This window comes from Gavia stellata, chromosome 14, assembly GCF_030936135.1.
Source record: "Gavia stellata isolate bGavSte3 chromosome 14, bGavSte3.hap2, whole genome shotgun sequence".
In the NCBI taxonomy this organism is placed as follows: domain Eukaryota; kingdom Metazoa; phylum Chordata; class Aves; order Gaviiformes; family Gaviidae; genus Gavia; species Gavia stellata.
In genome coordinates, this window is record NC_082607.1 from 16,778,024 (window position 1) to 16,805,113 (window position 27,090).

Genomic DNA, 27,090 nt, shown 5'->3' on the forward strand with positions numbered 1-27,090 from the left:
AGCATTTTTAACTATTGTAAGTAGTGTCCTAGACAGCTTAACTGCAGATTAGTGTACTTTCAATGCACAGAGATGTTTTTATTTGAATCTTTTCATAGCAATACTAGGGATGTACTAGTCAACCATTAGTAACAATCATACTGTAAGATACTGAGCAGCAAAATAATTTTCTGAAGATTAAGCTTGCAAGTTGTTTTTCTGAATTTTAATTGCTTCCTAAATAACTACATTACTAGGCATTACTTATGTTACAGATTCCCTGCATTAGAAGTCCTGCTTGTTGTTTTCTGTGTAGTTTGAGTTAAATCGCAACTTCTAGAAAAGGATTTATCACAGTACTTTGATTTTGTATGATTCAAGAGCAAGACTGAAGAAAGCCCTACAGAACTAAACATTTTTAACTAATGCTAAACAATCTTCCTAACAATGGGAAAGGAAGACAGAACAAGCCGAGTGTAATATTAACTCTAAAGTTGCAAAAAACCAAAAAAGCTGAAGCATAGCAATGCATGCTTAGTGTCATCCAAAAGCACCCCTAGACTTACGTCTTGCAAGTAAGTTAGCATGTTAGCCAAGTTCAAATTTCCTTAAAATAATATCTATTCAGCAGCTTTTCAGAAGTCAGTTAAGTTTCTGGAGTCTTTGTTGCAAAATTAGTCTCAAAAAGCTGAAGTTATTCCATACTTAGACCTTCTTACCAAATTACACTTGAGAAAAGTTCTGGTTTTATACTGTTAACACTAATCAAAATTTGGTCAAGAAATATATGTAAACAATAAGGATAATACATTTAAGGCTTAGAAAGAACACTGATAAATTCACCCCTGTCACATTAAAACATCCACATCTCCTTCATGGTCCTCCTCAGTCACTTTTAAAGAGAGCACTTCTTCATTAAGAAATAATCCACTCAGTCTTTCCTTACGAGCTTGTCTTTGTTCTTTCAGCTGTCTCTTGCGTAAGGCCTTTTGCTGTAGTTTCCGTTGCTTGGAACGTTTCTGTCAAAATAGAGAAGAGACAAAAAATAAGATTTTGTTCTGTAGATTAAAAACCACCTTTAAAACTGGCAAATATAAGTTAACCTCTAAAATAATGTCTGCTGTGGAAAAAAATAACTAAAATGAATTCTCAGAAGTGGTGCAAACATTCATCCAAAATGGCATCTAATAGCAAAATATCAAGACCATTTACCACGTCTGAGTTATGAGGCACAACATCACCCTGTGATGTTGCATAGCTGAGTCTTTGATCAGAAGAATCTTTATTGCAGGGGAAATGTTACAGTCTTACAATAACAACCTGAGATGCTGAAGAGCAAGCAGGAACTGCTCCTCTTCTCCACACTTGAAATTGAAATTATGGAGAAAGGACAAGTGCCACAGTACTACTTTAATTGAAACATGCTTCAGTAGGTCACTCCTCACCAAGTAATCTCATGAAACATGTTGGAAGAATAAACTGAAGAAGATTCAAAAGGTCTGATGAAAAAGGTCTTGGGAAAAAAAAGCACAACGAAGACTGTCTTTACTATCCAGAAGTTATGCCTAGATTAGGTTGATCACTTGAACATTTTTTTTTTTTTTTTAAACTGTGTGTTCATTCAAAGAATTAAGTTAGATGCATAAGCCCTTACTCAACGCCCACTCACCTTAATCTAAACAAAATTATTGAGAAGATCTACTACATAGAAACATCAGGCTTTCACTTAGAAGAGAAGTGATGGGAACAGCACAAGTTTAAATTCTTATGGTCATGTCAGAGGAAACAGTCAGCATTGGTTTAGCTAGGTAACTTCAGCAGATCCTCAGTTACTAACCATGCTCCTTCAGTACAAATATCCCAGTTAAGATCACATAAGCAACCTTAACAAGTTAGACAGCTTAATACACATGGACATAATTAGAAACTTTACTTTTGAATCCCGGATTCTTTCTGCAGCACTCGTGGACAAATTACTATCACTGTGTGCTCGACTCATGTTGGCACTCGAGTTTGAAGCAGAGTTAGCAACACTAGAACCACTGCTGCTTGCTGAGCTGACCATGCTGGCACTGCTGCTGCTGGCACTGGCACCACTCACACCACTGGTACTTGCACAACTGTAGCTACTCCTCTTCCAGCTTTCCCTTGCAGACCGCTGACGAGGTCCGTGTTCCTTGATATAGTTTCTCACCTTTAGAACAGAGGCAGCAGAATTACTAAGGCCTGATAAGTACTGTACTGAGATACTCCTTTTCATGGTAAAAACACAATTTGCCTATTAATAATGATCAAGTTATTGGATCAGTTCAGTTACTCTTTTAAAACATTTTGCTGTGGCTGCTTAAATCCAAAGCCATCTGACAGTCATCAAGAGAATTAAGTAAGAACTAAGTTAATATTAACTTCATTACGGAAGGAAGAAAACAAAGTAACGAGTTTTGGGGGTGTTTCCCCTCTCCCACCCCCCAAGTTTTCTACTACATAATTGTTATGTTATTATAACACCAAACGAGAGTATCAGTCAAGTTCAACTGAACTAAGTTGTTTACCTAATGTATCAAAACCCTTTATTTTGCTAGGTGTACTCAAACAAAAGTGTCTGTAAGGAAAGCAGTACTTTTCTACTTTAAGACGATACTTATAAAATGTTTGAAATATTAAATAGGCCACGCCCATAAGCGCAGTGAATGTTTTCCATTTTCAATCTTTACCTTCATCATAATCACAAACACAGAGTAACACTGAGGAGTTCAGCTTGTTTGGGTACTGCATCTTTTCCCAACAACACATCACAACAGAACAAAGACTTAAGATGACAGTAGCATGTATCTACCATACCAATCGGGTACCCTTCTACATTATAATTTGTATTTTGTAACATCCTTAAAATGCATTTTTCTATATCCTTTTTTACATGAAATTTATGGTCCTCCCCAAAGAATTCCAATCCTTTGGAGTTTTAAATGCTTATTTATATTCAGTGAGCAAATGAAGATCCTCAACCAGGTGATAGTCAAAGTGGAACACGCTTTGTAATAAGCAGTGCTGGGCCCACAGCGTAACTCATTACAGACGCGCCAGCATAGGCTTAACACATCTTGAGAATATATAACCACAGTCTTTCATATAAAGGTTTAATACATACAATATGCTTTTGAACTCTATTTTCCCTCATTGACAATACTGTGCTCTAGTATATCTCCCTATATCTAATGATTATGTATAAAAATTGATCACAACTCCGTAAGAGATTTTGCAAGACATATCAGATGCTGAAACCCCAAAGTCGTACGTACAAACGTTAACTCACCTGTTTCAGTTTTTCGTCTGTGAGACAGTTCAATTCAATAATGAATTCACTATCTGTAGGTGAGATCTGAGCAGTAGGATCAATAATTTTAATAATATCAAGTTGTTCTCGAAGGCCCATCTCGGTACTGACTTTGCGACTCAAATATTCAATATATTCAACCTAGGACCCAAAGAAAGGCAGGTCATTGTAAAGTATTATGGATTCTAAATGAGTGACAGAAAAAAGGAAGGACCAACAGAATAAAATGTGCTCAAATACCACATTTCCTACAATTCTAGCCTCATTGAGGATACTCAAAAACTCAAGGTGAAAACTTGAGTACACTAACTGCCTACTACAGATGCAAAAGACAAGAAGATTTAGTTTCAAAAATCAAGCAGTACTGCATAGGTCTACACGTACACCTACAGCAATCAGTATGTCTTTTAAGATGTGGCACTAATTGAAAGTTCTTCTGTATATTGCAGTTCTCACATAGGAAAAAAGTCAATTTCACCTGTTCGTCATTTGTCATTGCACTCCATGGAAGTTCATCAAGATTCCTATGCTTGTTTTTCTTTTTCGGAAGCAGACAAGGAGAGCTCGGAATACTAGGTATAACATCAGAAAGTACATCACTCCCACTTGTAATGTCGCTGCCAGGCAACTTGTAATATGCAAAGGAAAGAACAAAGCCTTAGAATACAGCAGGCAGATTTAAAGTCATTCTAACACGATTAACAATTCAAAACATACCATCAAATTAGCAAAGCATCGCTTATCTATGTACTCTAACAACTTCTTAATAATTACTCATAATCCTGCAGCACTCCTTTGAATCTTTCAACAAACAGCAAGTGCAGCAGTCAATTCACACTATTCTCTACTTATCAATACTCTTCTTAAAAATTTGCATTTAAGAAAACAGCAGAATGATGTGGCATTTCAACTACCTCCCTTCTCCATCAGTGTAAACTGTCCATTACAATCCAAACCTAAATCTAAACCTCCCATTTTAAAGCGTAAGTCTAGTTTAAGGAAGATCACTTCAAAGTAGGTTTGTAATTTATACCACACCCCATAATTACACTAGACAATTCAATTAAAATCACTGTCATTTTCCTGGAAGCAACTGCAGAACTTTAGCTAGCTTCATTTATACAGCTGACAAGTAATTTCTGAATACACTTCCAGTTAAAGCATGACAGTTGGATTACTCATGCTCAGATTCTGCCAGGTAACACCATAAAGGGCTACAAAAAAGTATTTCCAAAATTCTACAAGTCCAATCAAGTATGTCTCTTAGGAAACGTTTGTTTTAAAAAACAAAGAATAATAAAAAAACCCTAGTTACTAATCAAACATGCTGTCAGCTAAGACAAGGGAAATTGCTTCTTTTCAAAACAGTCACCGAGTTTATCAGGCAATTAAAATTTCACAACTCAGTGAAGCCCTGAATCTTTGGGATCTAATCTGAGTTGTTCCTACAGGCTGCATTATACAAATGCACTTGTAACTTCTGTGATACAATATCCATAGAGACTAGTAGTTAGACTAAAACAGTAAGAAATTCAGAGCTAGTCTCAGGCCATGTTATCTTAAGTTAATTTGCATCTTCTGGAACAGGATTTGCGCTTTCTTGAAATCAGCGTTTTCAGTCCTTGTACTGCACTTAGAAGACTCTGTACATGCTTTGACTAAGCTTTATGACAAAATCTAAAACTATTCCTCAGTATATTCTGAGGCACCATGTTTCCTATTTCAAAGATATGTATACGTTCACAGTTGATTTAAGTCTATAATATAAAAAGTCAATTTAAGTATATAACATATAAAAAGATTTGCATATCACAATTGAAAAACTGCTGAACAAAGACAACTACCACAAACTAGAGATACCTGACCAGGACTGCATCCAATACAGACTAGGAAAAAGGAGGATGTGATTCACCTTCACACTTTTCCCACCCTGGTGAGACAAAGTGAGCTCTGTACTCTTACCAGCACAGAAAAAAAGATGGAAATAGGCTATGGCAAGAGCTTCTACACTCTCCCTAGGTGCCAACTCCATTCCAAAGGAATATTTAATATAACCAAATCACTGGAAGCAGACATCTATAACCAGATTTCATTAGCAGGGCAGATCCTCAGTACAAAGGATCTAAGCTCATGGCTACAAGACACATGTTGGTCACTAAAACCAAACTACTTCAGTCTCTTCTCCAGATTAAGAATGCTGGAATAAAATGGAACAAAATATTTTCTTTATTGCTGAAGATTCAGATATCTGCTCCTATGTTCAGTAGTTACCAAGAAACAAATGCTGAGGACTTTTCAATTAAAGCTAAACCCAGCACTTAATAGTCTACACAAAACTTTACATTTACAGCAGAACTAATTTACCTGCCATTCAAACTCACTGTCTGACCAATCCCAGTATGTGCTGATAGAGGAAGAGACATCACTGCAGACACTGCCCTCGGGGAACAAATCAAAAGAGGTGAACTCCTGGTCATCCAATAGAGAGTAACAGTCATCTTGGTCACCAACAGAAACCGATGAAAACAGCTCCTCACTGCACTCTGAGCTGGCTACGCTGGTTCCACAAGACGTCAAGTTCCACCTGCAAAACAGGACAAAACAAATAGAAAGCAGCAAACATATTGGCATCATGTGTCCTGAAAAATGCTTAGTTCTTTTAAGCCTCATAAAACTATCTCGACTTTGCTTGTCAGTAACATTACACATAAGTTATAATTATGTAAATTGAAGTATTTACTTTAAAATCTTTTTAAAGGTCCATAAACAACACCAAAGGGAATTCAACATTAAAAATGGCAAGGTAAAAATCCATATACAGTTAGTATAATTACACCTTTATTTTGATAGATTAACACTTTCCACCTCAGAGTCATGATTCCTGGAGTGTGTAAATTGCCTTTTTTTTTTTTTTGGTTGGTTCATTTTTTTTTTTTTAAATACACTGAACTAAAAATACAATTTCCCATATGTTGGGATATTGAAACTTCCATGTAAATTGAAATAAGTAAAACTAAGTAGTAAATCAATTGGACTTCAGGACAAATAAGAGTCAAAAAGAAATTCTAGGTTGATAATCCCACACAAAACTAAGGCCTATTAAGGAAACACATTATGGATATACTTAAGGCTCCGTTATTCATTATTTTCAACTCTGCATGCCAAAAATATTGGACATGCTGTTGGAATGAGACAGCGCAAGATGGGAAAATGACCTGTGTGAAAATGCTACCATTGCAAAACTAAACACTTTTTTCCTCCTCCTAATTTTGTTTAAAAAGCTAGTGAAAGCTGTTGCTAAAGGAAAGCAATTGAGGACTTAAAACTTCACAGAACAGGATTTTTACCCTGATGCGAGTAAGCCAGAATTTAAAAAGCTCATTAAATCAGATTTATTTTACATATCGGTGAAAAGTAGGTTGAGACAAATATGAGTCAGCACAGCACTGCTATATGACCAAAACAATTTGAAAAGGGCTTCTAAAATTCACCACAGAAACCCATGCTATCATCTCCTGTTCCATCAGCCTATCCACTTCAGCCTGGTTAACTAGACAAACATTCGTCTATCCAGCTGCAAAGCTCAGCAATGCCATCACCCAGGAAGGCTGGTCCTCACCATCATTATTTAAGCTGCATACCAGCTTGGCTAAGTATGTTTGTGATTAACACACTCCCACATCTATTGGGCCATTCAGTGATTTTATCCAATGTTAAAGACATTTCAAAAACTTTCCTTTTAGCAGATCCAGGAGATCTTGCCCTCCCTCCCTGTCTACATACCTTATACATATGCGATGTTTTACTGGTACAGACTTCTACGGGCAGGGCAATCAATGGGTATTGAACAGAATACGAGTATGGCAACACAGCATGCTTTCGAACATTACTACAGTTTCAGTATTCATGAAATACTGATGAAAAGCTTCCAGACCCATCAAAACACAGGATGAGGTACAGGGGCTCTACCACCAACCAGCTACACACAGATACTCCAGGTATGCAGTATCATCACAGGTTAGGCAGTCAGCCCTCACCTTCTCATACCTCGGGGGGCCTGCTGTACTTGCTGGGGTGAACTGGATTAACAAGAAGCAGGAACTACATTAAAATTACTCGTAACTTTAAAAAATAGAAAGCCTTATGCGAACACCACAGATTGAGCCGTGCATGTGCAATGGCTTAATCAGTGCAAGATAGGGCACGTCCTTGCCCAAAGAAGTAAAATACCCACTCAAGATGCCTGGGTTACAAACCTGGGTTTGTAAAATAAGCAAGCCTGAAAAACACACCCGGGAAGTGAAAGGCAATACAAAGAGAAACGTACGAAATGAATTAAATGCAAATTTGGTGAATATCACACACACATCTTACAGATGTGCTACAAATAAATCTTACTGTTCATGTCATAATCAGGTCTTAGGATATAAGAACTAGATCATGAAACTGTATCATATTTGATCAAGGCTCTTCATGCTGAATCATTTAAGAATCTATAATTAAGAGACTGCCCTTGTGAATGACACTTTTGAAGTGTAATTTCTATGATTTCATACAAATTCAGTTGAAAGATTACCTCATTATTCACTCTTCATTATGGTGTAGCAGAAACACTATAACCGGTAAAAGTATCTTGCGACTCTGGAACAGGAACTAAAACTATCCCACACGTACGTTCAAGACTGAAATCTCACAAATTGTTCTCAAAAAAAGCTATTGCTATATACAAGATTAATACTATGCATAAATAGTAGCAGAATTAGGTTCTTGGGTAAGCAGGACTGTTCAGTTTCGATTTTACAAGCACAACTGGAATTTCTTTGTAGAGCTGCATTTGCATTTTTAGAATAGACCTTTTCGACAAATTACAGACAGAATAATTTGCCCTTAATTAGTAGCATGGGCTGGTAATGTTTCTGCAGGAATCGGTGCAGTCACCGAGCCTCCTGACTCATTCTGAACCTCCACAGGTCTGCCTGGTGCCCACGCCAGGCCTGCTTGTAATTATTATAAGCACACCACTCTCTAGTTGCCCATCCTGCAAAAACTGCGTTTTAAGAAATTCGGAGAGGAATAAACACATCTTAAAAAACGACCGAGTTCAGACCGGTTAACAACTGTAACGCTGTTACCCAAACCCAGACTAAGCCCGTGCACGGCCCTGCCAAAGGCAAGCGTGACCCAAGCAGGGGCGTGCGAGCGGGCTGCCCGCGGCAACCGCAGCCGGAGCACAGCCGTACCCCGGCTCGTACCAGCACGGCCCGCCTGGGCGGGCAGCTCCGACCCCGCCGCTGCCTCAGGGGCAGCCCGGCGGGTCCCCGGCGAGGGGCGGCAGCCGCCTTCGCGCCTCCGGCCGCCTCAGCCCCGCGCCGCCCGCCCGCCCCGGCCCCGCTCGGCATCACCGGGCCGCCGCGGCCCAGCCGCCTCGGTCCGCCGGGCGGGCAGCGGCCGGGGAGCCCCGCGGAGCCGCGAGCGGACCTGTTGGAGTGGAAGCGGTGCAGCGGGTCGGTGCGGTGGCAGGACGAGAGCTGGCAGCCGAAGTCGCTGACGTCCAGGCAGCCCTCCTCGCTCAGGCTCAAGCTGCCGCCCCGCGGCGGGTGCTGGTGCGAGAGCAGCGGGCAGGGCTCCTCGGGGGCCAGGAACTTCTCGTACGGCTCCTCGGTCATGGCGGCGGGAGCGGGAACGGCTCCGGCGCAGCCCGGCGGCGGCGAGGAGGAGGAGGAGGAGGAGGAGGTGGCGAGCGCCTCACGCACGCAGCGGCCGAGCCGCAGGCGCCGCCATGAGCGGCCGGTCCAGGGGATGCGCCTCAGCCTCGGGGCCGGCGTGGCGGGCTCCTTCCGGCGCCGGCCCTCCGCGCCGAGACGGCACAGCGCCCCCTGCCGCGGCGGAGGGCGGATGGCGGCCCACGCGTGCCCGCCCCCAGCACGCGCCCCCGCCCTCCGTCCCGCGCGTGGGGCGGCGCGTCAGCGCCGGGCGGGGCGGCGCTGCCATGGCGGCGGCGGCGGGCAAGGCCGCGGCGGCGGCCTACGGGCACGGCGAGAGCGGCGGGGGCCGCGGCGGCGGCTTCCTGGGGCCGCGGGTGCCGGCCGAGGTGGAGGCCATGGCCCGGGGCGTGCAGGACGTGGGCAAGGAGACCTTCCGGCGGCTCCTCAAAGGTAGGGCCCCAGCGCGGCCGGCCCTCGGCACACAGCCGGGGCTCGCCCCGCCCCGGTGCTTCCCGCCGCCTTCCGCGTGGTGTGGGCGCGGGAGGGGCCCTCGCTGCCCCGCCGCAGGGGGACGGGAGGGATTTCCCAGCCGGACCCGCTGGGCCGGCGCCGCGTTCCTCGGGGCAGCCGTGGATCCTCTCAGGAAGGCGGGGACGGCTGGAGGGTCAGGGCGGCAGCTCTCCTGGGACGCTTCCCATTGCTTTTCCCTGCAGGAGGCTAAGCTGAGGGGTAGATACAATGTCGGGGTTTCTCGGTTGTGTGCTAAAATGCTGTGAAATCCGTGAGAATGAGGTACGGACTTCGGCAGCTACGGATGCCCCCCAAACTCAGGCTGAGCGCTGTTAAAATCATTCCTCTCTCACCCCTCAGTCCCAGAGCCAGTGGTCGAGTCACGGTCGGGTTGTGTAGGGCACGTGAAGGTCGGAGACCCCATGGGTATTTTCACAACCTGCAGGAGCAAATAAAGGAACCTCAAAGCGCAGGTGTCGTTCTGAAGTTGGGGCTGTGAGATTGTAAACGCTCTGCTTGTTGGGTTTTGGTCTGTGAGGCCTCTCCCTGTGGTAAGGCAAGACTGGTGAGATTTCCTCAAGGCATCTCTGACCACCAAAACCAGAGTTACTCGGGTGAGTAAATTAGTGTGTGCAAAATAATTGCAGAATAATCGAAGAGTTGATTACAGACCAAAAGCAGAGCTTGTTTGTGGCCAGCTGAGACCAGCTGCTGCACAGCATGGCCTAGTGCTGCGGCCCTTACATGCACGTTCTCTCAGCTAACTTTCTTCCAGGCTTTTTCTTCCTGATTTGAGTCAATAAGGACTTAGAGCATCTGGTTGCTGGTTTGTCTTTAAAGGTCTTGCTGCACAGTGTCAGAAATGGAGCAATGTATCCAGGGTTTCCTTACAATAATTGAAAGCAATAAAGCTACGTATAGGCAGAGGCACTTGGGACAAAAGTAAGTATAGATGTTGAACCATATTTGCTGTCTAGTGCAGGGGCAACAGAGACCAAAAAGTTGTATCAGTGCCTGGACGCCAGACCGTCTCCTAAGCCCCATCTGGATTTAATGTCGGTGTAAATTATCGCCTGCCTTTAGGTATGCAATAAATGATTCCTGCTGTAGAGGGAGCAGACAGTCCTTCAAAACCACCTGCAGCCGGGACAGGTACCCCCACCGCACTGGTACCCCCAAGTGCCCCTATCCCCCAGAGCAGGTGGAGACAGCCTCCAGACCGTGCAGAACTCTCCAGTCATCTTCTGCGCTTGCTGGTCTGTGATTAACAGCTTGCAGGACAATAGTTTTTCCTTTAAAGGTTTAGTAGTCTTTGAAGACATGATGGATTTCAACAGAGTATATCTAAATTGCTCTGGCACTGGCACCAAGTTAGTTTTTTGAGGTTGTTGCTGTTACTCTATTGCTAAATAATAACTAATACAAAAAATGAGATGCTGCTTTATATGCCTGCTCAGTTCACGATGTAAAAACTGCATATACCATTATCTCAGGGTTATCCGGCCAGTGTTACTGCAGGCTCTGCTAAACTGCAAGTGTAAGTTTGAGACCTCAGGCATCTACTAGGAGCAAATGACCCAGCAGTGAGATTTTCTTGGGATGTTTTTGTGTTATTCTTTTTTTTCTTCCTCAGATTGAGTGTTGGCAATGTTGGTACAGCTGATATTTCCGAGTTCCCTGAGCTATACTGAGTAAAAAAATCTTGTTTTCTAGGGAAATGCAAGTAGGTTATAAAAGAAGACATGTATTTTTAACCAGTTATTAGGGCTGGTCAACAGAAGGAAGACCAATATTGTCATTAAACTTGCCTAGTTAAAAACGATAAGCAACCTATTGTTCTTTGAAGAGAGATCAAAGTTGTATTTAAGTAGGTAAAGAGCAACCTGTTCCCTGCTCTGGGCACAATCTAGTAGACAGGCCTCAGTGCTGATCGGTATTTGGCCTTTCCAGTAAATGGACTCTTCTCTAAGTCAGTTTTGTTGTTGTAGAGCAGAGTCTTTTTCAGACAGCATGGAAAGCTTGGTACTAGCACCTTGTACATCTTAGCTACTGTGTGCAAAATCTGCCATGCAGACAGTGCCAGACAAATTCAGTCAGCCACGTGAATGATCCCGGACTCGCCACTGAATTTGGTGTGCATTTAAAAATGTGAAAAGCAAAGAGAATTCATTCAGAATTAGAAGACAGTAGGCAGTGGAACTCACCCAATATCAAAAGGAAGGCTGGTAGTTTGATTAAAACACTTCTTTTTTTTTTTTTTCAACCTTAGTATTAAGCTAATCTCTTAGTGTTGGCTTTCAGTAACACTTGCTGGCCATTTTTAACTATTCATGTTTTATTCACAGCACTAAATATGGCTCATTATAAATGACTAATCTAATGCCCCGATCCTGCAATGGGATTGTGTCAGTAATCTTTTTTTATCCACAGTGGGACTTCCTGTGGCTCCAGCAGTCCGTCCAGACTGATCACAGTGCAGGACAGAGGCTGACATGACAACAGAAATTTATATAAGCCAGTGCATATATGGAAAAAGGAAAAATAACTGAATTATGAAGATGGAAATAAACCCACACTAGTTATTAGTGTGTAATATTGCTACATGGGTGCTACATGGGTTAACAGTAATTTCCTTTAAAGTCTGTATTATCAACAGTTGTGCAAACTACAAGACTTGAAGGTTTAGTTTTGCTTCCTTGCTCATTTAATCGTTACTCTCTACTGACATTGCAAGATAAATTAATTATGTGAAACGATGGAGGACAGTGTTAAATTGTTTACTCTCTCAATCCTCTTTTTTCCTGGGTATCAGAAGTGTAATTAGGCTGTAAGCAGACTTCTGATGTGAACAAGTTTGTTGATAGAAGCTCAAGTTGGATTTGAACTTGTGAGCAATGAATTTTTTAATCTTTTTTTGCATTATCCCACTGGAACAAATTTCAACAGTGAAAACATCTTCAATTTTACAATGCAAAAGCTTAATCCATTGAAGTTCTCTTGGTAAAGTGTTGTGAGACTGACCCGTGGTGGCGGATGATCAGATGTATTTACAGAGACCTGAAGTGACAGTTTCACATCAGGAAAAATGTCAGTACATTAAGTCAAGTAAAATCATAGACATGTTTATGTTAACGTTCACGGTCTCCAGGTCTTCCTCTTTTTAAAGGGATCTTGCTTTGCTTTCTTATTCACAGTCACTGTTAATGCATTGGAAGGAAAAGACTGCAAGGAATCTGTCAAGCTGATTGCAGAAAGCACTGATCTCTCAGAAGAGCAGCTTGCTTTCCTCATTTCTGGCATGTATACCCTTCTCCGAGAAGCCTTGAGACTCCCCTTATCAACTTTCAAACAAGAAGTAAGTTCTGGGAGTACTTTGAGTCCTGATAAGTTAAAGGCTGCGTCAGACGCGAGTTACCATCTAAACCCTATTTGTCAGGGAGGGGAACTGCACATAAAAATGTTGCTCCAAGTTACAGTGTTTGGAAGAAACTCTTAAAAATCTAGAGCTTATTATTTTACTTGTTGGGTAGACGTACAGTGAGCTTTTTGGAAGAGCATTTAAGCTTTGGGAAAGAGATTCCTGTATCTTCTGCTTCAGCATCTTGTTTGCTGTGCATGTTTGTTTTCACTCTTAAATTAAAACCCCAGAAGAAACCATTGCAAAGTGTTATTTCATTGGCATTATCTCTCTCTCCTACCCTGTGTGTTCACACATACCGCTCACTTTGTCCACACTTAAAATTTCTCATATTTGTTTATCTGCCTTTCTTCATACATCTGCCATAGAGGAAGGAAGGTCTTATGGCCAGAACAATATAGTGAAAATGGAGAGAAAGTGCTATTTCTGCTTATGCTATGGGTGTTCTGTGTGAATATGTATACATCTGCCATGTTCCCAACCCCTATTCCTTCTTCAAGGCTATTTTCTTTCCTTTTTCATGTTACTTTACCTCACAGTTTTTCTTTTCTCATTTTATTTTCATGTGAGTGAACCACTTCTGGGCTTCCAGCACCTCTCTCTTGTTTAAGATACTGTTTTTGTATTTACCCAGGCATCCTGGGAAAGCTCATATATTGCACGAAACATAGTGAAAGTATGCTTTTAGTATTCAGAGCTTATCTTTCGCCACTTCCTTTCTGTTGTCATAGTTTAAACAAGTTACTGCAAAACATATTTGTGAATAAGGGCACATAATTACTATGAAAGAATAATATGTTATGGATAGCTACGTAAAAGAAATGGCAGGGATGTTGTTTTCAAAAATAAAGGCTTCCAAGAGATTTAGGTCTTTAAAATTAATTTCTCACAACTTGATTGAACATTTCCAGAAATTCTTCTCAATATGTAACCTGTTATTTCAAAACTACTGGCGCTCGAGACTAAAACTTATGGGGAGAGATGCCGAGCAAGTAACCACTATTGATTCACTAGGTAAGAAATGATCTTTCAAGACTACATCCTGTAAAATTTCACCTTCCTTGTCTTTCCAGGTTTTTAAGGAAGACCTAAAGGAGCTCAGGTATGTCTGTTTGTGCCTGTTTTTTAATGTTTGTTTTTTCATAACTTTTATGTAACTACTTCCCCAAATCAACTTTTTTACACAACAAAGTTGGTATAAAAATTACCTGTAAATAACACATCATAGATCTGTTGCCAAATGTCATGTGAAGCCAGAGGAGAAAAAACAGGTGTTGTGTAAGACTTGATTTAGCACTGAGCACGAGCAGTAAATTTCACATGCTGGGGAGATTGGTCTAATTTAGTCCGTAATGTAGGTTATGCAAATGTGAGTGACCTTCTCTCTGCCATCCCCACCTTGCCCTGCAGTTTTTTTTAACATGTTTGGTAAGCCAGTGGTAACATTTCAGAAGCTAAGAAACTGCCCTACTTTTTTTCTTCTTTGAAAGGCCAATGATATAACACTCGTGAAATCCTACCACCTTGTTCAGCTACTGTCTCTCCTGCCCATTACCCAAGAAAGCATAACGTTTGTTACAGACTTAGTCAAAATCTGTATCAGTCTGTTCAGAGTATCTCTGAAGAGAAGTTCATATCCTAAAAGCTAGGCATCAGATGCTAATGATCTTCATAGGTTTTCCCTTATTTCCATATTCAGTAGCAATGAGGGAAACAACAACAGCAGCATCAACAGCAGCTTATGTTTTCATCTATAGAGAAACCTCTGCACCAAGGCCCAATTATTTGAAAATGCTAATTTCCCATAATTCTTAGCATTCTGATTGCTACCTAGGAGAAACAATAGATATGTTTCTAATTCTGTCTTTTTTTCATCCTTATTTGTCCATTAACCTGCAAATTGGCCTTTTCCTCAGACTCTGTTCTGCAGAGTCACAAGCATAAGTTACTTTATGAGCAACTTCAGACAAATTAAAGCTGCAGATTTAGACACGTAATCGGGGTGTAATCAATGAAAGGTGTAATTGGGGCCATGATGAAAGGTGCCTTGCTAGTTGATAAAATTTTTTCTGCAGCTCAGTGCTGGAGTTGGGCCTGCGTTTTGTCTTGTGAGCTAAAACGCAAGCTGCTTCCTCTACCACGTCACGGAGTTCACACCCAGGTTAAAGTAGGTCAGTAAGAAACTGATGAATTGCTTCTGACCCAGTGGGAGTTGGTGCTTTTTGAGGTGCACACAGAATGTGTTCAGTGTGATTAAGGAATAATGAAGAGCACTAAAAGCTCCATGCCAAGGTCTCTGGGGGTGGGTGAATATTCCCCTATTGAGCAGTAGAGAAAGTTGGTATATAGGGGTGCCAGAAGTCACTGGCTGGGCTGGCTGTGGACACTGGCTGTATCTAGAAATACAGACTCCCAGGCCCCTGTCCTTGTCATTTGACTACACATTAATGCCTTGCACTTTTGTAGGTTTTTTTCTTACTTTATGGATTATTCATGGAACTATGAAGACACTTTTCAGTTTGGATGATCTTTTTTATATCTTTTATATCTCGATAAATCTTTTCTATCTTGTTGTTCTGGTTAACATGACTGATACAGCAGCAGTAGTTCAGGTAACTGCATTTGTGTTGCTTGCAGACTTGTACGCTTTATGTGCTGCTTGTTGCTGCTATGCTCCCATGATTCTCACGTTACTGGGACTCTTCCTAACTTCCATCTCTGACAGTCTTTTTTCCTGTGAGTAGCTCTTTTCACCTTGTGGCTAAACTTTTAGACGACTAAGTAGCTGCTTCTACTCTCAAGCTATGAAACTTAGAAAATTTGGTAGCACCTTTAGCATCTTTGATTCCTATGGGAAATGTCATTTCCTATGTTTCCCAATGCACTTGGGTTTGGAGGTGAAATACCTGCTCATTTTTAAGGCACCTGCTAATTACATTCAGACATGTATGTCTTCTGCAGTGGCTCCTGTAGGTCATCCTGTAATCATGTGCATGAAGAACACGTGTAATCAGTTGAACAGCAGTGTCTTGGCATTATTGGCACCCAGTGTTTGGGCAGGTATTTTGCATTTTAAGGCAGAAATATTGCTTATTTCCCTTTTTTTGTGTTTCTTCTTTTGAGAGGTTTGAGCTTTCAGCCAGGTTACCTTTTTTTCACCTCTCCTGCATTCTATTTTGTTTCCTTCAGTGAAGCTGAAGATTGGCCTAATTCCACCCATATAAAGGCTTGTAGTTCTCAATTTCCTGGTGATGCAGCTGGTCTTGACTTCTAGTTTTGGTGGAGAGAGAGGCTGGGAGACATGCCCGCTTCTGATTAATTAGATCAATACTATTGGTTTCACAGGGTTGCCATTCTGTTTTCCCTATTTCTTGGCCTGAGTGGCTGAGCCAGTGAGAATAAATTCACTCTAAATTGTGGGTGCTATTTTTTCCTTCCCCTCTCAGGTTGTTTAATAACTGTATGGCTCAGGCCAATAACACGGGATTGAGACATCCTCACACCTTCTTCCTTGCCCTTTGAGTCCCTTCCTCAGAATGTTCCTTTGAAAACTGATTGCCATCTGTAGCTCAGGACTGAGCTGTGTCATGTTCTGCGTCTGATCTGCTTAATATATGCTGGTTTTGTGTAAGCTGCTTGAGCCAGGAACAGAATTTTCAGCACGATCATTAACTGCACAGCAAAAATAATGCAAGCTCAAAGGTAGCATTAATGCTTCTGTTTTAGTAACACTTGCTCTTACAGTCAAGCAAGTATTGTGACAGGTATCATAGTAGTCATATTACAACCCCCTGTTTCCAGCTATGCCACTACATACAGAGGATATTTGGTCATCATCAGGATGGATTAAGTGATACACTTGCATGGGAAGTATAAGTAATGTTTGCAGAAATAGACTCTTGTCTCTTCTGAAAGAAAGACACATGCAGCCAAAAAAGCACTGTCTAGTCCCTCCTCCTCACTTCCCAGTGTGCCTCAGATAACTACCTTGCTAATATGAATTCAGTTTTATCCAAGCACCAGTTAAAAATGTGTTTTAAACCCGCTTCTTCCATTAAGGATTCAAGCTCTAATAAGTTCATCTTCCCACTGTGAGAGTTCATTAGACACTGTAAGCCCTTTAGGACAGGTAACTTCCTTGTTTGCTTTGATTTTTCTTTGATGTACTGCTGTGTATCTCAAGGCACTGGTGAGTAATATTGCTGGGCACTGATTCATGTTGAGTGCTGGATTTAACTGCGGCAGCAGAAGTAGTTACTTCTCCCACTTGTCCAACCTGCCTCTCTGTAGGAGGTTACTGTCCCTGTGGCAAAGGCAGCTGAATGGATAGTGTTTGCTCTGCAGTCTTTGCAGTTCACAGCCTGATATATTGAACTGAAAATCAACAGCAGCTTGTTTGTCAGGCAACAGCAATGTCAGAGGAATGGTAAAGTAGTGGAGAGGCAAAGGGTGGATGGAGTGCTAGTTAGTCTATTTGACCAGTTCTCATGGTCCCCATCAAATTTATACTTGTCCTCCCCATGTTAGATATGCTCCTTTTGTAAGTAATCTTAGCGACAAGGGCCTCTGTTTTTACTCTTGACGGAGCAATTTATTCTGTCTTCTTTTCATTACACTTCAGGTGAAAGTGAAATGAAATGTGTAGGTTTGGGATTTTTGAAGGCACGCACTGGTCGCCTGCCTTCCGCACTTGTTAGAGCCATCAGTAAAACTTTTCTTGACTTTACTGAGAGAAGTTAAGCAAATACTGGGTTCTTTTGAAACTCACTGTTGCCATACTAGGTAGGACAGGAAGATGTAATACAGTTTTTAGCGTTCTTGATACAGTAACATAGGCTGTCCTTTTGAGAGCCTAGACTGAAGCAATACTGAAGTGCTTACATAAGAGCTGATGGCAGTTTTAAGCAACGGAAGATGGAAAATGTTGACACATTTTTTGTGTTGTAGAATAGATATTTTTTTTGTAGCTAAGGACATATAATTGTGGTTACAAAACACTTAACTATTTTGTATTGCTCTTCTCTTTAAGGATACCAGAAGATTTCATCATGGACTTTTCCAGTATAGTCTTTGGTAACAGGTTAGTATCTTCATGTATTATGCATTGTGCAGCCAGCAGGGTTGCACAAAGCTCTGCTGACAAAAATCGCAGGCCTGTTGAAGGAACAGCAAAATTCTCTAAATTAATGAGAACAAGATTTGTCCCATTATTTTTATTCAACATAACATGCTGTCCATCATGCATGGCTATATATGCAATAAGTAGCTTTCATCCCAGTTTTCAATTTTTCTGTGATCATTACCCATCGGCTTTTATAATATTCTGTAGCCTACCTGTATACCTACAGATGAGAAAGGCATTGCAGAGTTAAGCATTTTTATCATCATTGTTATTGCAAGTTAGAGCAGAAGTGAAAGACTTGCTTTGTTAAGAGGCAAGCTACATATGCCTTCCACGTGCTGTGGTTCCTGGAATCTTTCTCAGATAGCGTTTAATCAAGTCTTAACGTACAGTTGAATTGGGAATTCACGCTGGGTGACTTGATGACACATATGAGATATCAAGTGCTCTGCTAGGTGTAATTCATTTTCTAAGCAGTATACCTCAGTAGCTCCAGAGAAAGTACTAAATCAAGAACTTTTTGAACAGCCTGTCTTTTGTCCATTCTAAGGATTCCTTTTTTCTATATGGTTCTCTGCTCAACCATATTTAGTTTATTCTACATCTAGAAATTGCTTGAACTTTTTGCATATGCAAAACTTTCCTCCTTGAAACTTGAGGTCACTCAGCACATAGCATCACTAACCTAGCACTGCTCCAGATGTTCTGCATGGAATCCTGATAATCATAGTTGTGCTATTTCAGTTACCCTCACTTGTGTCTGAATGCTGCTACCAAAGTTAAAAATATTTTTAATTTCCTTGGTTAAGATCTTGGTTTAAAGCTAAAGGTTCTTGGAGTAAAAATAAATTCAGCCTTCTCATCTTTTCTTTGCTCTTCTGTTTGAATTATAGGTGTTAAGAATGCAAAATTCATGGTTGCAAAGTGGAAATATTGTTTGCAGTGGAGAAAGAAGATAAATTTAGATGTCATTTGAAGCATGCATGATTGTCTGTTTTCTACTGTGAAATCACGATGCTGGAAAATTTAGCTTTTTCTCATTTCGAAAGCAGTGATTATCCACTGTAATCTTGCTCTGTGTTTTGAGACCAGAGAAGAGCACCTCAGATTTGATTTCTAGACAGATCTGCTTTTATAATCTTAAAAGTAACACTGAATCATACATACGCTTATTGAGTTGTAAATATATATGATTGTGATGGTAAGAAAAGTATTAGCATCTGATCAAAAATTCAGTATGAGCTAGATAACCCAGAAAAATCCATTTTTAATAGTTTTCTTGGCATTTTATCCTATTTTTGCAATTTTCTTCACTAAACAACAGCTCTGAAGTACTGGAAATCTGGTATTTGTATTTCTGTGTCCCCACAGTTCCATCAAGCTATATAGACTGAAAGGAAAGAAAAGCTTGCCACATTGACACCATCAAATAACTGCATGAAATTAAAACTTTTTTTTTAAGGGAAAGGATAACCCTAACTTCCCTGTCTCTGAATGTTTATAATAAATGTACTGCATTTTTTTAAAATAGTGTAGCTTTAGTTTCTACCAGGAGGGTGGGTTCTGTGTGCCATTTGTCAGCATTTCACACATACCAATTTATTCATTCTCCCTGTTTAGTGGCCTGCTAGGCATGTCTTGTTACGTGCACAGGTAACCATCCAGAATTTGTGTTTAGTTTTGATATTGTTAGGTCAGCTGCTGCTCCAGATTCTCTAATTTTTCATTTTCGAGTGCTATTCAGTTGCATCCTTTGGCAGATGATGTTCTTGTCACCAGGTGTATCATCCTTTCCACATATAATTTGGATGGTCTCTAGCTGATCCATAGTGCTTTACTTGTTCTAACTTCTGCCTTCTGCCCTATGTGCTTGACAGTATGTTGCAGCTGTTGGCACAGAGAGTTTACAAAATGCAATTATAGTCTATAGGTTTTGGATATAAGATCCATTGAGTCCTTTCTGCTCCACTTTGCTATTCCTCTTAGAAATCAATGGCTTTATTAATGGCCTATATAATTTCTGTATGTATGTTGGCCACCATGCACGTTCTGTCATCCTTACAGGATTCTTGCAATTCCAGTTGTGATCTTGTCCAAGCTGGGAAGGTGCTGACAGAAGCGTAAACCAAACTATAAAAGCCGTGACTCTTTCTGAGGGAATGGTACTGAAGTGCAGTCCTGACCAGAACTAAAGCTTTGTGGTTTGGCAACAGAAATGCCATAGCTTAATAATATTCAGAAGCTTCACCTCTGTTTGGGCATTGCTGACCTTTCCCGCCATCGCTAACTAGAAAATCTTCCTGTTTTCTCTACTCTTTCTTCGCCCAAAATGCTGGTGCTGCACTGAATGGACTGTCTTCCACTGATGGGAGTTAATGTGTCTTAAGGAAGCGGTAGCAGTGTGGCTATTTTTAGGCATTCCCCAAATTAAGCAATACTCTGGCAGCATCTCGCCACTGAGAGAAAGGCCTGTTCTTACTGTTTAATCCTGCTAATGACCATTCTAGACTCCAGCTCCTCATGGTTGCACCCATCTGTGGTGACCTACTTCCTATCCAGTAGTTGACAGTGAGTAAGAACCAACTGATCTATTTTTTCTGCTCATTCCTTTACCATACTATTAGGAATGTGTGCCACTTCTGACACCACCCAACCCCCCTGAAAAAAAAGGATAAATTCTTTCTTATGTTGCCATTGCTAAATGCAGGAGTATTAGAGGATCTCAGCCTGTCAGTCCTGTGTACCTTATCAAATCATTAATCTTTCTGGGCAGTTTCTAAAGGCACCAGCTAACTTACGCACAAGAATCTGAGTAGGGATGTTAGACTATCATTCCTACAGTCCTTGATTTGTTCAGAGAGGATTCCTTTCTGATGTAAAGTCTGTAATTAGATTATGTGTAGCACCATGGATAAAGGATGTAACGTTTCTTAGCCTGCCCTTAGCAAGAGTACTGGAGTAGCTTTGAAATGTACCGTAAATAACTTCCAGAGACATGGGATGCTTAGCAAAAAAAAAAAGGTAAAAAGGTAAGTAACATGAAGTCCAGACTAGCTCCTGAATGGACCAGCTGAGTCACCTCATTCTGAAGACATTTCTGCATATATATCTAAAAATGGGTGGTTGTTACGTCTTTGTATCAGATTTGGCTTGTTTACTTACCCAGAGCTTAAGATGCTGTTAAAATTTTAAAGATTGTCAACCATCTGAAGTTTAATCACTGTCAACTGTATTTCCTCGCAGAAATAAACTGAGGCTTGATCAGCCGGATTCTTCCTGCAATATGAGTAATAAATGAAGTCCTTGGCTTCTTACACATTAGACTAGACAAAAATCTTGAAGGTTGTACTGGGGTTGGCAGTGAACGTTATGTAAGGAACTTAGAGTTTGTAAATTATGTTGGATTAGCAAGAACCACTGTGTGATTTTTTTTTTTTTTTTAATATACTTCAAAGTACACTCTGATATTATTATATTTTAAAACATTGCTGCTAGGTAATAATAGATGCTTTCTGCTGAAGGAGCACAGTGACCTTATGCCAAATTTTTTGCTTAAGTCATCTGTCTCGTTCCTGCTTGCTTGTTCCTGTTGGATCTGCATGAAGGTAAAGATCTATTTGCAGTTCCCTTTCTATGCCTCACAGTTGCATATAATTGAAATAATAGATATGCCAGCCACCACGGTGACTCTTACTAAAATTTATAGTGACATCAGTTTACTGGAATTACACAGAGTCACTTGGTCTCTTTTTTTTTATCATGAACCATAATTAAGCGTAGGAAAAGTGGGTAATCTGAGCACAGCTGTCTCCACTCATTCAGACCTCTCTAAATGAGGCTAGATATAGAAGAGAAACAAGTTCTGTCAGGTTTGTTCTGAGGAATCTTATTTTCTCTTTAGCATTGTTGTTTCTTTTATGAATTTGCATTTCAATCTCCTGTTTCTGATTTACTCTGTAGGCGTCCTGCTTCCGAAGGCACAGCTCTGATACAAGGAAGTAGGCTGCCAAGTGTCCAGGACTTCAGGTGGAGAGTGGACGTAGCTATATCCACAAGGTATAAAAGAGAATCCTGCATGACCCTAGAAATGATTTTTCCCAAGGTTAAACTGATTTCTTGTGCTGCTTTAAAATGTTAATGGTGTTAAAATGTATCTTGTTGTTAGGGATTGGCGTGTAGTATTAAGTCATAAGATATGGAGGGGATTTTCTGAACAGTGTAGAAGTCAGTTTATATACAGATTACTGCTATTAAGACGGACTTGCCAACAGGCTGCTCCCTTCATCTTCTATTAATGATACTTTATAGGCTCCTTATTTGTTTTGATCTCTAAAACCTCTGTGTTAGGAACATTTCACTCAAAGTTTGAGTCTCTCTTTCAATATTTTAAAACTTAATGGAGCTGATACAACTCCACAGGTCCTCAGAGATGATTGAACAAATTAGATGGATTGAGCCTCACACAGCCAGCCAAGCTCTCAATTTCACTGGAGCAGGGGAGGGAAATCATCTATTCAACTTATCAAGTAGACTACCATTTGTATGTTGCACATGTTAAATAAAATGATTTTCCATCACCTGTACAGTCTGCTGTAGATTCTATAAAGAGAGGCTTCAGAACAGCACCAGTTGGTCATTGATCTACCTCCTAGTTTCTTTCACAGAACAGGAGTGAAGGCCTTTGTGATCATCCTGTGTGTGCCTGCAGTGAATAGCTTCTTGCCATCTGCCACAGCAGAGGCAGCTCAGGGATGGGTCTTTGGCTAGAGCCAGAGGGAAACAGAAACCTGTTGTCTGTGCTGTTCCTGGTCTTTGTCTAGTTCTAACCAAGATGGACCAGAGTGAAAGAAATTGGAAGATGATCCAGTATTTGTCAGTAGTGTAAATTGTTAGCATGAGTGACTTCATATTGCATTCACAAATACCTGCATCCGAGGGAGAATGCAGTCTCATTGCTGCCATAGTTGAGAGGCCAGTGGGTAACCAGGAACAGTCTTCCTGAAACCAAGAAAAAAGGGTCCTAAGTTAAAATTGTAATGGCCACAAGCTACTGGTTCAGGTGACTCTCAGGTAAGCAGTGCTGTAAGCACCGCACAGGTATCACTATGCAGAAAAAATCTGTACCTGTAAAAGAGCAAAATGTACAGATAAATATCCTCAGGCACAGTGCTTGCAAGCTGCTGGCAAATCATATGATTTGTTTTCCAGACAACACAGGAGCAATACGTTATCCTTTTCTATTTTCCTTCCTCTTATTTTCCTTTCCAGTTAACTTCCCCCCTGGGAATTCTTGTTTATCATCCAGCAACAGCCTCTGCGAAGAGGTATGGCTTCTGGCTGTAACGCCTGTCAGTACCTGAGCAGGCTTTGGCAACATCCATTGATGGAAGCTGCTCCAGAATGACTCATTTCCCCTCTTTGGGTCGTCAAATAAAATAACAACCCACAAATTTAGGATGAAGACTGGAAGAGCTTGATTCCCCAAATGAGATGGCAGTTGAAAGTATGAAGGGATGGAAGGAAAGGATTAATGCAACATGGTAAACTGCATAAGAAAACTGTGCATTATTACTAGCAGTACTTGGTCAGCTCTTATCCCTATCATAGTTCCACTAAACTGATTATTATGTCAGATGAAAATGTTCCTAAACTTGCAGTTACTAAACTATTAAAAAAATTTTTAGTCTCTATACTGAGGTAAATTGGACAGGACTCCTATGTTTATGAGTTTCCAGCCAGCCACGTACAGGACTCTGTGATGGAAATTACTCATGTTCTACGTAAAGCCTACATGAACATCTGAAATTATTAATGCATAATGCTGTACTCATCACACTGCTGATGTCTATTGTTGTAATACTAATAATGTAAATAATTTCAGTTCGCTGGCCCGTGCACTGCAACCATCCATTCTAATCATGATGAAGCTTTCAGATGGGACAGCTCATCGCTTTGAAGTAAGTCTGATTGACATAGTAAATAAAAAAGAAACCACTTGAAGTTCTTTTTAGAAAGTTGAATTCCTATTTAAAATATTAAAGCTTTAGTAAACAATGTATTATCATTGGTTGGTTTGCTTCAGAATCCTTCATGTTCAGTGTAGCCGTATACAATATATTACGAAAATGCCAATCAAAATCATTTCATACCTTGTTCCTACACACATTTTGCTGAAACCTCATTTGTTGGAAGAATATTAATTACTGAAAAACACTGTTGCATAATATCTGGTTTGATTAAAAATTCTGGTTTTGTTATCAACTGTAACCTTCAGACCTGGTGGTGGCTCTTGAGGGCAAGAAAATTACTGGGGTAGCGTATGTAATGTATGGTACACTTCTAAACCTCCTAGAGTTGGGAGAGAATGGTAACATTCTCTTCTGTGGCAGAAGTAGTTTTATTCTCTTTTTCTTCGGTACAGTTCTTGCTGCTAGAAAGAAAGTAAAAAAACTCTTTGCTTTTTACCTCAGAATTAGTCAGTGGCAGTATTTATGAAACCATATGTGAAGGCTTGCCAGAAGATGGCATAAAGTCTTCCATACTTTTAACCTTTGAAAAGGAATGCTATTTGTTCTATAAATAACATGGTGGTGCATACAGGAATTCAGTGCACAGCAGGGATTGTTACATCTGAACTCTGTAAAGATTTTGGCCTCACTTCATGCGTTAGCAGCAGTCTGGAGGAAGCACCGAAGCGCTGTGGGTTGAAAGAAGTGGACTGATTTTACTGTTACAATGCTTCACAAGAAGGCAGCTCTTTAGGAAGGCACAAATTCTGTGCTCCATTGCAAAGTGCTGAGGGTGTGACTTCACGGAAGATCCAGTTCACCCCTTTGTGAACAGTCCAGCACAGAGCATCCCATACGCTCTGTTTGAGGTCTTCCATGGAACTTAAATGATGCCATGGGCTTCAGGTTAACCCTTTACAACAGGGTAAGTTTCACTTGTGAGAATAAAAACTAGTATATATTCTTTACTGTTTAGATTTGGGGCTTTATTTCCTGGTATATAATGTCAAGTCTTGGTGGCATTGTTCCTGGTTGCTTCAGTGGTTTTTTGTTGTCAGTCTGTGGAAGACCCTTTGCTCTTCTGCAGTGGAGATGTGTTGGTGTGCAGTTGCTGTCCAGTACGTGCAAAAGTGCAGATTCTGATAGCAAACAATGTGCTTCTCCTAGAATGAGCTCTTTGCTGCTGCTTAGATCTGAATGCCAAAGACCTGGCTGTAAACACAATTTCTGTATCTGATGAGTGGTCTTCCCACAGTTAGTAACTCTTTGGGTTAAACCTGTGTTTTGGTTCAAGGTACCATATGCAAGCAAATACAGTCCTCGCCTCTTCAGTTTCCTTGCATTCGGACATTTTCAGAATGTCCTGCTAACAGGGCTTACATAAGATGGTAAGTCCAGAAGATAATTCTGTTACGAACAGAATCTCTCTGCCACAGGAGAATTTACACTTTTTGGTCTCTTGGCTTTGGTTTGGTTTTTTCATTGTCAGAAATCACACTGCGATTAAGGTTTTTTTCTTTTTTTAAAAAAGCAATGGGAATTGCAGCATTTTGAGTCTTGTTATATATATGTCAAAAGTGAAAAGGACATGATGCCTTTTTATGCATTTCTGATGCATATGGAAAATGCAAATCAGATGTTGGATTCCTTTCACATAATTGGTATCTCTGCTACAGTAGGCAGAAGGATGACAAGGGACCCTGACAAAAGAACTGTGTGTCTTCAGTGTAGTCAAAGAAGTAGGGTAAATTAGGCAGTGCTCTGGAGAGCAGCCTGGGACTGGCTAGACGGCTGTTGGTACTCTTGTAAGCACATGCGTTTGTGCACTGCGCTAATGTTAATCTGTGTCACCCAGTCTTTGTCTATGCACAGATGTGGTTCTCTGTCTTAACAGATAATAGATTTCCATCCATTTGGCTTCTCAGGCTTGAAATGGTAAAGGAAGTCCATTAGTCTCCTGCACGGTTGAAAATGTTTTGTATATTTAATCAAAATTTTTTGCCTTCCATGTATAGACAGTGCCCAGTCCTCTCTGCTCTTGAGGTTGCTGCCAAGTCTCTTGCTTTGAGGCTCAATTCCTTTCTCCTGCAAGTTTGGACAAGCAGAATATCTGGAATTTGTTGCCTGAGAATTCTGTAGGCTCCACGACCTTCCAGATGTCTTTAACTTTCCTTCCAATCCATGACTCTCTCATTTCACCACAGCAGCCATCAGTTTACATTCCGGAGTACTTCCTTGCTCACATTGGGCAGTATAGAAAATGTACTATGTAGCTGTTATTTTGGGGTTTTCCCACTCTTCTTTTTCACCCAGATGAATTAGTTGAATTAACTGAATTTTATTAACCTCAAATCCTTTGCCTGAAGTCAAAAAAAAAAAAAAAAAGTCTTTTCAGAGACATTGGGCTGACACTGTGGAATGTTCCTTATCCATAGTCATGCTCTAGTCAAAGTTCCCAAGATGTTTCATGTTTTCTAACCTGAATATTCTGTTTCAGGTGCCAGTTGCAAAATTTCAAGAACTGAGATACAATGTTGCCCTTATACTGAAGGAAATGAATGATTTGGAGAAAAGGAGCGTACTGAAGATCCAAGACTGAACAGTTTTAAATGGGGAGTTTATAGAACAGATCCGAAACCCTTGGCGTGTTTTGTGAATGGCAAAGCAGAGGACCATCACCACTTTGCCTGTCTGAACTGCAGTGTAGCATTTATGATGGCTGCTGTAAATATTTTTTTGATTGAAGTCTTAAAAGCATAAGGTCTTTTCATAAGACTTCGGAAAAACAAAAAGTGTATCTATGAGAACATATAATGCTGTTTGTGAGCATTTTTGCATGATTCATCAAAACATTTTTTAAATAACTGTCTTAATAGAGGTAAGAGTCATTTATTTCTGATTATGATTCATCACTCTAAATATTTTTGAAAGCCTGCTACCGGAAGCTCTGTCAATATGTATCATAAGAAAGCTCTGCAATATCTCAAATAAAAAATAAAATAAAAAAACCACCT

At 40.7% G+C, this 27,090-nt stretch overlaps 2 protein-coding genes across 2 annotated transcripts; one reads left to right on the plus strand and one right to left on the minus strand.

The window, feature by feature from the left end:
* Positions 1-827: 827 nt before the first annotated feature.
* Positions 828-8,988, minus strand: FAM199X (family with sequence similarity 199, X-linked). Its single transcript, XM_059824518.1, has 6 exons — positions 8,792-8,988; positions 5,678-5,897; positions 3,792-3,941; positions 3,293-3,454; positions 1,913-2,173; positions 828-998 (listed from the first exon to the last, which is right to left on the minus strand). Exons 1-6 carry the CDS (start codon positions 8,977-8,979, stop codon positions 828-830), a joined length of 1,152 nt encoding a protein of 383 aa, XP_059680501.1. The 5' UTR covers positions 8,980-8,988.
* COMMD5 (COMM domain containing 5) lies at positions 8,978-27,081 on the plus strand. Its single transcript, XM_059824578.1, has 8 exons — positions 8,978-9,220; positions 9,321-9,468; positions 12,723-12,883; positions 14,020-14,048; positions 17,976-18,026; positions 22,029-22,124; positions 23,950-24,025; positions 26,574-27,081. The coding sequence occupies exons 1-8, from the start codon at positions 8,978-8,980 to the stop codon at positions 26,673-26,675; spliced, it is 906 nt and encodes a 301-aa protein (XP_059680561.1). The 3' UTR covers positions 26,676-27,081.
* Positions 27,082-27,090: the final 9 nt, after the last annotated feature.